General features: G+C 38.2%; 1 protein-coding gene across 2 annotated transcripts in view; it reads left to right on the top strand.

Annotated features, from left to right (window-relative positions):
- The window catches only part of LOC124552242 (NPC intracellular cholesterol transporter 1-like), a 59,867-nt gene extending 48,268 nt beyond the window's left edge, over positions 1 to 11,599 (top strand). For both annotated transcript variants that reach the window (XM_047126524.1, XM_047126525.1), the window contains exon 12: positions 11,215 to 11,599. Coding sequence is in view for 1 of the 2 variants with exons in the window: in XM_047126525.1 (XP_046982481.1) it covers positions 11,215 to 11,295 (81 nt within the window). In the remaining variant the exon portion in view is untranslated. The remainder of the gene's footprint in view (positions 1 to 11,214) is intronic.
- Positions 11,600 to 12,784: the final 1,185 nt, after the last annotated feature.

The raw sequence follows: 12,784 nt of genomic DNA, 5'->3' as shown, positions 1-12,784 counted from the left end.
ATGTTTCAATTGATTTGTCCTCGGAAACTATAAAAGCATGCTGCATATTACATAATTTCGTTCGTCGTAAAGATGAGTATACATTCAAAGACGCACTGAACATCGCTGGACTACATGGAGTCGAGGAAGCCCAAATGCCGAGAACAAGGAACTAATCAGCCGCTGTTATCAGAGATAAATTTGCTGAATTCTTTGCAAGCGAGGAAGGTGCAGTGAAATGGCAATTGAACAAAATTCGATCTGAGGACTTCTAAGATTTGTACATAATAATAAAACCTGTGGAGGCCCGGGAAAAGAATAGGCCTCCGGTATGTTCTGCCAGTCTAAAAGGCGACGAAAAGAACAAACCACTAATAGGGCTAACCCCCCTTTTAGTGTGATTAGTTGGTTCAGGACAGAACTAAAGAAGCCTCGGACAAGTGCCGTCATGGTCGGGGACGACGCTTGAACCCTATGCCTGCCCACAATGGTAACGACACTGCTAGCCAACTGGAAAATGATTTAAATCCAAAACAGAGGTGTTTTGCAGGATATGCTTTCTGCAACCACCCTAGAAGGAAAACAGACAGTGGATGAGATGGTTAGATGAAGTTAACCGACATCTCATGTTCTGTTATCACCAAGCAACAAACTTAGGAACCAACACAACTGGATACAGATCACAAGTATACACAACATTTATTACCAGATACCCAGAATTAAAATTTTTAACAGAACAACGACTAGCTGATCAGATCCATGTAATAACCAAAAATAACAGGATACCCCAGTCAGAATTAGAACACATCAAACAACAAGCACAACAAATACTGGAACAAAATAATGTGCAATCAGAAGAAGAAGAAAATACAGTAATGGACTCGAACATCCCAGATCAAACAAACCAAGAACAATACACATCAATTGAACAATCAGAGGAAAACGAAATCTTAAGACAGCCACCAGAACAAGCACAAATAGAACACGAAGTGACACACATCTTAGATATAGAAGAAAAATTTCAGCTAACATATATAGAATACAAAGAAACAAATACAGACATTAGACCATTCTTGCATAGACCGCCAAATAACCCACAAGTCGAAACAACAATAAAAACTATCAACACAATCATACACAACAAAATAAATGAAAACACAACTATGGAAGCGTTACAACTACTGGTTTATATAGGAGCACTCACTACACTAAATATACACACTAGGCAGAGATCAGAACCAACCAACACACAGAAGAAACCCACAAAACCAGCATGGCAACACAGGCTACAGATCAGAATAGAAAAACTGAGAAAAGATATCGGACAGCTAACACAATTTATAAGAAATGAAATATCAGAAAAAAAACGGAAAAGGTTAGGTAAAATCTCACAAGAAGTGATAGAGCAATTAGATGAAAAGAAGCAGAAATTACAAGCATTGGCCAAACGACTTAAAAGATACAAAAAAGTGAAAATAGAAGGAAACAAATCCAAACATTCAACACAAACCAAAAGAAATTTTACCAGACAATAGATAACATACACATTAAAATAGACAATCCACCAAACATAACAGACATGGAACACTTTTGGAGCAACATATGGTCAAACCCGGTACAATATAACAGGCATGCACGGTGGATACAAGCAGAAACACACATACATCTACATCTACATTTATATTCCGCAAGCCACCCAACGGTGTGTGGCGGAGGGCACTTTACGTGCCACTGTCATTACCTCCCTTTCCTGTTCCAGTCGCGTATGGTTCGCGGGAAGAACGACTGTCTGAAAGCCTCCGTGTGTGCTCTAATCTCTCTAATTTTACATTCGTGATCTCCTCGGGAGGTATAAGTAGGGGGAAGCAATATATTCGATACCTCATCCAGAAACGCACCCTCTCGAAACCTGGCGAGCAAGCTACACTGTGATGCAGAGCGCCTCTCTTGCAGAGTCTGCCACTTGAGTTTGTTAAACACCTTCGTAACGCTATCATGGTTACCAAATAGCCCTGTGACGAAACGCGCCGCTCTCCTTTGGATCTTCTGTATCTTCTCAGTCAACCCGATCTGGTACAGATCCCACACTGATGAGCAATACTCAAGTATAGGTCGAACGAGTGTTTTGTAAGCCACCTCCTTCGTTAATGGACTAAATTTTCTAAGGACTCTCCCAATGAATCTCAACCTGGTACCCGCCTTACCAACAATTAATTTTATATGATCATTCCACTTCAAACTGTTCCGCACGCATACTCCCAGATATTTTACAGAAGTAACTGCAACCACTGTTTGTTCCTCTATCATGTAATCATACAATAAAGGATCCTTCTTTCTATGTATTCGCAATACATTACATTTGTCTATGTTAAGGGTCAGTTGCCACTCCCTGCACCAAGTGCCTATCCGCTGCAGATCTTCCTGCATTTCGCTACAATTTTCTAATGCTGCAACTTCTCTGTATACTACAGCATCATCCGCGAAAAGCAGCATGGAACTTCTGACACTATCTACTAGGTCATTTATATATATTGTGAAAAGCAATGGTCCCATAACACTCCCCTGTGGCACGCCAGAGGTTACTTTAACGTCTGTAGACTTCTCTCCATTGATAACAACATGCTGTGTTCTGTTTGCTAAAAATTCTTCAATCCAGCCACACAGCTAGTCTGATATTCTGTAGGCTCTTACTTACAATGTTTATCAGGCGACAGTGCGGAACTGTATCGAACGCCTTCCGGAAGTCAAGAAAAATAGCATCTACCTGGGAGCCTGTATCTAATATTTTCTGGGTCTCATGGACAAATAAAGCGAGTTGGGTCTCACACAATCGCTGTTTCCGGAATCCATGTTGATTCCTACATAGTAGATTCTGGGTTTCCAAAATCGACATGATACTCGAGCAAAAAACATGTTCTAAAATTCTACAACAGATCGACGTCAGAGATATAGGTCTATAGTTTTGCGCATCTGCTCGACGACCCTTCTTGAAGACTGGGACTACCTGTGCGCTTTTCCAATCATTTGGAACCTTCCGTACCTCTAGAGACTTGCGGTACACGGCTGTTAGAAAGGGGGCAAGTTCTTTCGCGTACTCTGTGTAGAATCGAATTGGTATCCCGTCAGGTCCAGTGGACTTTCCTCTGTTGAATGATTCCAGGTGCTTTTCAATTCCTTGGACATTTATTTCGATGTCAGCCATTTTTTCGTTTGTGCGAGGATTTAGAGAAGGAACTGCAGTGCGGTCTTCCTCTGTGAAACTGCTTTGGAAAAAGGTGTTTAGTATTTCAGCTTTACGCGTCATCCTCTGTTTCAATGCCATCATCATCCCGGAGTGTCTGGATATGCTGTTTTGAGCCACTTACTGATTTAACGTAAGACCAGAACTTCCTAGGATTTTCTGTCAAGTCGGTACATAGAATTTTACTTTCATGCATAGCCCTCCTTACGCTAACTTTGACATCGTTTAGCTTCTGTTTGTCTGAGAGGTTTTGGCTGCGTTTAAACTTGCAGTGAAGCTCTCTTTGCTTTCGCAGTAGTTTCCTAACTTTGTTGTTGAACCACGGTGGGTTTTTCCCATCCCTCACAGTTTTACTCGGCACGTACCTGTCTAAAACACATTTTACGATTGCCTTGAACTTTTTCCATAAACACTTGACATTGTCAGTGTCGGAACAGAAATTTTCGTTTTGATCTGTTAGGTAGTCTGAAATCTGCCTTCTATTACTCTTGCTAAACAGATAAACCTTCCTCCCTTTTTTTATATTCCTACTAACTTCCATATTCAGGGATGCTGCAACGGCCTTATGATCACTGATTCCCTGTTCTGTACATACAGAGTCGAAAAGTTCGGGTCTGTTTGTTATCAGTAGGTCCAAGATGTTATCTCCACGAGTTGGTTCTCTGTTTAATTGCTCGAGGTAATTTTCGGATAGTGCACTCAATATAATGTCACTCGATGCTCTGTCCCTACCACCCGTCCTAAACATCTGAGTGTCCCAGTCAATATCTGGTAAATTGAAATCTCCACCTAAGACTATAACATGCTGAGAAAATTTATGTGAAATGTATTCCAAATTTTCTCTCAGTTGTTCTGCCACTAATGCTGCTGAGTCGGGAGGTCGGTAAAAGGAGCCAATTATTAACCTAGCTCGGTTGTTGATGATGCCACAAATGCCTGAAGTGATAATTTTGCAACATGAAGTCGCCCAAGCAATTAATTCTACTCACAATTGGAAAGCCCCGGGAAAAGATAAAATAGCAAATTTCTGGCTAAAGAAGTTCACCTCAACACATTCACATCTAACTAAATTATTTAACAGTTACATTGCAGACCCATACACATTCCCTGATACCCTTACACATGGAATAACTTACCTGAAACCTAAAGATCAAGCAGACGCAGCAAACCCAGCTAAATATCGCCCCATAACATGCCTACCAACAATATACAAAATATTAACTTCAGTCATTACACGCAAATTAATGACACATACAATGCAGAACAAAATTATAAATGAAGAACAAAAAGGCTGTTGCAAAGGAGCATGAGGATGTAAAGAGCAACTGATAATAGATGCAGAGGTGACATATCAAGCTAAAACTAAACAAAGGTTGCTACACTACGCATACATTGATTACCAAAAAGCTTTTGATAGTGTACCCCACTCATGGTTACTACAAATATTGGAAATATCCAAAGTAGATCCTAAATTGATACAGTTCCTAAACATAGTAATGAAAAATTGGAAAACCACACTTAATATCCAAACAAATTCAAATAATATCACATCACAGCCAATACAGAATAAGCGTGGAATATACTAAGGAGACTCATTAAGTCCTTTCTGGTTCTGTCTTGCTCTGAACCCACTATCCAACATGCTAAATAATACAAATTATGGATATATATAAAAACAAAGATGAGGTGACTTACCGAACAAAAACGCTGGCAGGTCGATAGACACACAAACAAACACAAACATACACACAAAATTCAAGCTTTCGCAACAAATTGTTGCCTCATCAGGAAAGAGGGAAGGAGAGGGGAAGACGAAAGGAAGTGGGTTTTAAAGGAGAGGGTAAGGAGTCATTCCAATCCCGGGAGCGGAAAGACTTACCTTAGGGGGAAAAAAGGACAGGTATACACTCGCACACACGCACATATCCATCCACACATACAGACACAAGCAGACATATGTCTGCTTGTGTCTGTATGTGTGGATGGATATGTGCGTGTGTGCGAGTGTATACCTGTCCTTTTTTCCCCCTAAGGTAAGTCTTTCCGCTCCCGGGATTGGAATGACTCCTTACCCTCTCCTTTAAAACCCACTTCCTTTCGTCTTCCCCTCTCCTTCCCTCTTTCCTGATGAGGCAACAATTTGTTGCGAAAGCTTGAATTTTGTGTGTATGTTTGTGTTTGTTTGTGTGTCTATCGACCTGCCAGCGTTTTTGTTCGGTAAGTCACCTCATCTTTGTTTTTATATATAATTTTTCCCACGTGGAATGTTTCCTTCCATTATATTGAAATTATGGATATAATATTACTGGAACATACCCACACAACATCACACATTTGCTACACATGGATGATCTGAAACTACTGGCAGCAACCAATCAACAACTCAACCAATTACTAAAGATAACAGAAGTATTCAGCAATGATATAAATATGGCTTTTGGAACAGACAAATGTAAGAAAAATAGCATAGTCAGGGGAAAACACACTAAACAAGAAGATTACATATTTGATAACCACAGCGACTGCATAGAAATTATGGAAAAAACAGATGCCTATAAATATCTAGGATACAGACAAAAGTAGGAATAGATAATACAAATATTAAAGAAGAACTGAAAGAAAAATATAGACAAAGACTAACAAAAATACTGAAAACAGAATTGACAGCAAGAAACAAGACAAAAGCTATAAATACTTGTGCTATACCAATATTGACCTACTCATTTGGAGTAGTGAAATGGAGTAACACAGACCTAGAAGCACTCGATACACTTACACAATCACAATGCCACAAATATAGAATACATCCATACATTCAGCAACAGAAAGATTCACATTAAGCAGAAAGGAAGGAGGAAGGGGATTTATCGATATAAAAAACCTACATTATGGAGAGGTAGACAATTTAAGAAAATTCTTTCTAGAACAAGCAGAAACTAGCAAAATACACAAAGCAATCACTCATATAAATACATCGGCTACACCACTGCAATCTCTACAACCCTTTAGAACACGTAACATCAACAGATACGAAGAAAGTAAATTGGAAAAAGAAAACACTACATGGCAAGCACCCGTATCATCTAACACGGCCACACATCGATCAAGACGCATCCAACACATGGCTAAGAAAAGGCAATATATACAGTGAGACAGAAGGATTCATGTTTGCAATACAGGATCAAACAATAAACACCAGATATTACAGCAAGCATATTATTAAAGATCCCAATACCACAACAGATAAATGCAGACTTTGCAAACAACAAATAGAAACAGTAGATCACATAACAAGCGGATGTACAATACTAGCAAATACAGAATACCCCAGAAGACATGACAATGTAGCAAAAATAACACATCAACAGCTTGCCTTACAACATAAACTTATAAAACAACACGTTCCCACATACAAGTATGCACCACAAAGTGTACTGCAGAATAATGAATACAAATTATACTGGAACAGAACCATTATAACAGATCAGACACCACTACATAACAAACCTGACATCATACTCACCAATAAAAAGAAGAAATTAACACAGATAATCGCAATATCCATACCCAATACAACAAATATACAAAAGAAAACAGGAGAAAAAATTGAAAAACACATCCAACTGACTGAGGAAGTCAAGGACATATGGCATCAGGATAAAGTTGACATTATAGCAATTATACTATCAACTACAGGAGTCATACCACACAATATCCACCAGTACATCAATGCAATACAGCTACATCCAAACTTATATATACAACTACAGAAATCTGTAATTATTGATACATGTTCAATTACCCGAAAGTTCCAAAATGCAATGTAACATATACCGTACAGTTAAAAGGAAGTCAACACTTGATCAAGGTCCGCATCACTTTCCATTTTTGACCAGACATAACGCCTGAGAAAAGAAAGAAATAATAATAATAATAATAATAATAATAATAATAATAATAATAATAATAATAATAATAATAATAATATAACATATTGTACATATTATTCTAAATACATCCCTTTTTGATTTTTCGAATCTGTTGTTTTGTTTGCAAATCCTGAAATAAACAGTTCTCGCAATTCTTCCCATGGTCTGCATTTCACAGTCCTGTTGCCGTATTCGCTACATCTGGAGTCCCAAATCGCAGGACCCATTTCTACATCATAAATGAAACTCTCAGTATCAAAACTCGTGGTGCTGTGACCACGACTGGTACGCTAATGAAATGCCATGTGTGAAAGGTAACAGGTGTGAAAATGCCGCTTTAAGCAGTATGCAGCCGCTCATGCACAGATGGTCGCGCGGTTTCCCCTGCCTATTTGCGCTATGGAATGCTGACCGCTGTTGCTGCAGTGCTCATCAGTGCTGCCAGAAACCGCATGTGTGTAAGGGGCCTAAGGGCTGTAAAATATCTAGAAGTATTTTTTCGGGTGCAACTTAACTTGAAACAGCCACATGAAAGTACTTACTTTGAAAAAGGTTCTAGACTGAAAGTGTGTCACAGAATCATAGGGAAACATTGCACATGCCTCAGGTTTTACGGTAAAATGACCCAGCGAATAGCCTGTCAATAACTGAAAACAGGAAGGAGGTGTACTGAACTGTGAAAAAAGAAGCAAATTAGACACAGTGAACAGTAATTGTGTGTTCAAATCTCCCTCATGCCGCCCCCCCCCCCCTTACACCAAATTGTGAACATTCCATCCATTCATTGACATGTATGTTGTACACACAATCTCTCCAGAAATGAAAACAACAATTAAACGGGAGTGAACTATAGAGCAAATAGGATGTAGTATGTCTGAAGTCCCTTCCTTACACCTTTCTGTTGCAGACAGATGTCATGCCGTGGTACAGACACAAATTTGCATACAGCAAATAAACACGTTGACAACGAGCTGGACAGTTCATAATTTTATGGAAAACAAGAGGCATGAGGTAGACTTGAACACGGATTTCCTGCTTCATAGTCCAATGCCGTAACCACACAACCACGACACTAGGGCTGTTCAAACTTCCTTGATGTTGTACATCTTGAGATTTGACTGTTTATTTTTTGATTTTGTTTCTTTTTTCACAGTTCAGTAAAACGTCTGTTTCGATGCTTGATCTGTGTTCAGTTTTTCATAGGCTGTCCACTGTCCCATCTTACCACTGACTGAGGGGATTGTGATGGGAGCTTCATTTGTTATATTTCTGTCCACAATACACTATTCATCACCATCCCAAGTTGGGCCTTGATCCTGATTTTCCAAATGCAGATTTGTTGTTCCAACTTATTCATCCTGATTTGTTATTGAATAGCTACAGCAATATTCATTCCTATGAATGAAAATTAACAGTACCATAAGTTGCTGGAAGATAATCAGTTGTGTGATGTCACCTGTATTGTGCCTCAGTGAAATGTTGTTCCATTAACTCTTGTAAACACATCTCATTCCAGATCTGTGTGTGCGTAGCTTTTTCCTTTCAGTATCTCTCATGCTACACAACATGTTCCTTGTCTGTGCTTTGAAAGTAGATGAGCCTGGAAAAATTATTTCAATTTAAATGTGAACTTTGTTTAAAAGGTGTAATTGTGTGATGTAATTTGTTGTATAAAAGATTGTTTGCTATAGGATAGCAGTGCATTTGATTTTGTGGTGAATATATTAGCCGTACTTTAGCCCTGCATTAGAATATCTATGTTGTGAAAGTGAGAACCCATTTCCCTTCTGCCTGAGAAGGGAAGGTAGTGAGATACGGTTGTAGCCTACACTCCATATTATTAGTTTCATTTTTCAGAAGGTATTCGCCTAGAGGAGAGTCCTGTACAAAAGTGAATTGTGAACAGTATGGCTTCGGAAACTTAATGCTGCAGGAGAATGTGGAAGATGGGGAGAGGGTAGGGACTAAATCAGATAACTGAGGTGTCACTGAATTATCTAAAATGTCATGCCTGTGTGATACTCAAAACTTCTAGAGCAAAATTTTAGAATTGGTCACTCTAGTGTCATGTATGTGGTATCTCTCTCTCTCTCTCTCTCTCTCTCTCTCTCTCTCTCACACACACACACACACACACACACACACACACATACACACACACACACTGCATTTTCCCAGAAACCTTAAACCTGGTGTAGCATAGGTAACTGTGCTACTGTTCCTTATTTTGTGTTAGCAGCTAGCAGGTGCAAAGAATCAGATTCTCACTCTGCTGTCTATCGTGTACAGAAAATTTATTACATCCTCTTACAACTGAAGACTTCCATATTTTCGGTTTAGTTTTTATACCATTACCTCCACACGATCTCTACCCAATTACCACTTCATGTGATATTTCACTAAGCACTTTGCTTGACAAATGCATGTCTGGCAATGATGATGCCAAAATAAAAAAGTAATAGACAAAAGAGGAACCTATTACAATGTTGATTTTTGAATTTTACAGGTTTTTGACACATTTCTGTAGTCGTGTTTCTCAACCACAGTTCATTCACTTAGTTTCTAAATTAGGCTTTTGTAATGCTTCAGTTTTTATGGCTTCTGGCAAACAAGCCAAATTAAGTCTATGTAATACACTAATTTTAAATAGAAATGATGTAAATGACATAAATGACATAATTTGACAAGTGTTGTCCAAAAGTGTCAATGATGCATGCGTCTTACAAGGGGAGGGGCCCGCTGGTGGCATTGACTTCTTAGTGTTAAAGGTTAAGTCCAAAATATCACACTGTACATTCATTCACCTGGTGGGTGCTCATTTGAAAGCAATTGACAAAAGGACATTCGGAATTGTATGTGATGCCATACAGCTGTAAAAATAGAAATGTCCAACAGGCTAGTCATGTAGTATAACCATTATGGTACAGTTCTCATACGCAAAAGGTTTTGGATTCAAATCTCGTCAGGTGCTTCGAAATTTATTTTTAGATCTTTACCGAAATGACTTCAATCATTATTGTCACATCATTTTAATCATATTAACTGTTAAAATTGCTCTCATTTTTTTCTTCTAGTAATTCTTTTTCCACCTAGAATCATTTTGCATGTAACTTTAATAATTTTTATTTATCTGTCACAATATTCAAACATTTGGAAATGCCAATTTGGTGGTGTAAATTAAAAGATGAAATAATCTATTCATGTTGACTGTGCAGTTGTGCCAAAAAAAATTTTTTTGTGCCAGAAATGTATTTTTCATTACAAGATTCTTTGGATGGTAATTGTGATACAAAACTTTAAAACGTGCATTGTAATTGCGGTATAGACAAAATAACATCGATGAAGATTGAAACGAACGAAGGGGTTGTAAGTGAAGTAAAATTCCAGCAAAATGAGGAATACAAATAATGAACACAGTAACATGGACAAAAGTAAAAGGTGACAAAACAGAAGAAATTAAATCAAAATTATTACATAACAATAATTAAAATCACGTGAACAATGATTCAAAGCAGGGAAAAAATAAGAAAAATTAGAGAATTGAAAAAGTTAAATACAGTGATTAAAATGATGTGACAGAGTAATAGAAATAAAAAGAAAATTATTTATACCAATAAACTGAATAAAAATAAACTTCATGGCATATGACAAGATTCAAACCCACAACCTTTACATGTGAGGACTGTACCTTAACTGTTGCGCTACACATCCAGCCTGTTCAACATTTGTTTTTAAAGCTGTATCGTGTAATTTGAAATGCCACTCCCCCACACCTGCCACCTGGTGACTCACAAATGAGGGCTCAGGTGCACCAGTGTGTGACACCTTGGACCTTAACCTAAATCACATCATACTACCAAAAATTATAGTATGACAGAATTGTGGTAAATGGAACCACACCCATTTAATCAAAAGGGCAAAAAACCTGCATCTTGTCATTTTTCAGTGGACTATTAGCTACCTCTAATTATACTGCAGGGCTAGTGCAGTGTAATGTCCATATCTTGTTATGCTCAAGTATTCAGTAGTGTGAAGTGACTAATAGATTTTTCTCTTTGTCTGCAGGTGACGGAGCGCACAGCTCAGAGCGCTGCACCGCTGCAGCCGGGCCACTGCATGGAGACGGCAATGACTGAACGGACCTAGACTAGGCTCACTCCACTCGCCGTCCCGAAACTGTCAAGAGTTCTGAATGGAGTGTCGACGGAATCTCGAGTGTGCTCTTGTCCCTCCACAAGGAGTCCTTTGACAGTTTGGTGTTACTTCTTAAAAATTGAGTTTGTGCTGTGTTTTTGGGGAAGTGACTTGCAGTATTAGTTATAATGTTGCTTTGATGTTAGTAAGTCCAGTACAAATTCTCAGCTCAAAAGAATCAAAATTCCATAAAAAAAAAATCCCCTTTGTTCAGGTGCAGAAATCTTAAAATGAATCCTGGTAATCATGTGTAAATGTGCTTAATATCAAATTGTTCATGCAGTAATAAAATGTATTGTATTGTGGTTACTATTTAATGGATGATGCTCATTTAACTAAATGTATATAAAAAAAAGGAAGTGAACTCTGTATGTGAGGAGTGTGGGAAGTGATCTGAGGTAATTCACAAGTGAAGAGTATTGATGATGATGATGATGATGATGATGATGATGATGATGATGATGATGATGGATTTGGTTAACACTTTATCTTCAGTAAATCCAATCCATCATTATCCGTATTCCTAATGTGGCTATTCAGACTATCATGTGCCCACTTAGCAAAGGTGGTTTGAAATTAACTAGATAAAATATTTATTCTGTTGGAGTATTTAGAACCCTGAATGCTCTGAGCACCCCTGACATTTAGAACAGTATTACCTAAATGTTCTTCTCAAAGTTTTTTTAATCATGAACTTCCAACACAAAAATAATCCTTCAAATCACCAGGCACACTTCCCAACACCTGCCGCTGGTTACAGATTCAAACTCAAGACGTGGGCCAGCCAATTGCATCTCTTGCTTTCTGAGCCCTCTGTCTTTGTGGTCTCATTCTCTTCCATGTTTTCAGGTTAAGAATTTGTGTTCCATTTTATTATAAAACTGTCTTGCCAGACCGTTTTACAGTTGAAAAAGACACTTGAGGTTCACGAGAGACTTGTCCGCAATACCAGACATGACTGATTTGTAATTTTTGAAATTATGTTAGTGCGCAGAACAAAATTTTTAGGCTGTTTATTTTTATGTTTGTGGGATGTTATTTAGCAGAGTCTGCTTTTACTGAATTTTGGTCAACAGAATCTCTCTTCCAGGTTTAATGAAGTGAAGTTGAAATAGAGTTGTGGTCCTTATTACTTACTGCTGCTGTGTTTAAAAATATTTATTTTTATATGAATTAGAAGCCAGTATTAAGATAAAACTTGTAGGATTTAGTTTTGTTGTTAGTTTGTGGAGATAGTCTGAAGGAGAAATGAAGCTATAGTCTCCCACTTGTTTTGTTTCAGTGTCCATCAAACTCCTCAGTGTTTTGTGTGTAATGACAGCTACTTATCAGGAGATGCAGAGAGAAATTTTGTTTTTGTTTTATGTTTTTGCATGTTTGAGGGACCAATGAATTTTGTAATGTGAATACCTTTTCTGCTGCGGTAAAGTGTTTGTGGGGG

The sequence above is a fragment of the Schistocerca americana genome, chromosome 10 (assembly GCF_021461395.2).
Source record: "Schistocerca americana isolate TAMUIC-IGC-003095 chromosome 10, iqSchAmer2.1, whole genome shotgun sequence".
Lineage (NCBI taxonomy): Eukaryota > Metazoa > Arthropoda > Insecta > Orthoptera > Acrididae > Schistocerca > Schistocerca americana.
The sequence above is the reverse complement of the archived record's forward strand: the minus strand, read 5'-3'. Positions and strand labels throughout refer to the sequence as shown.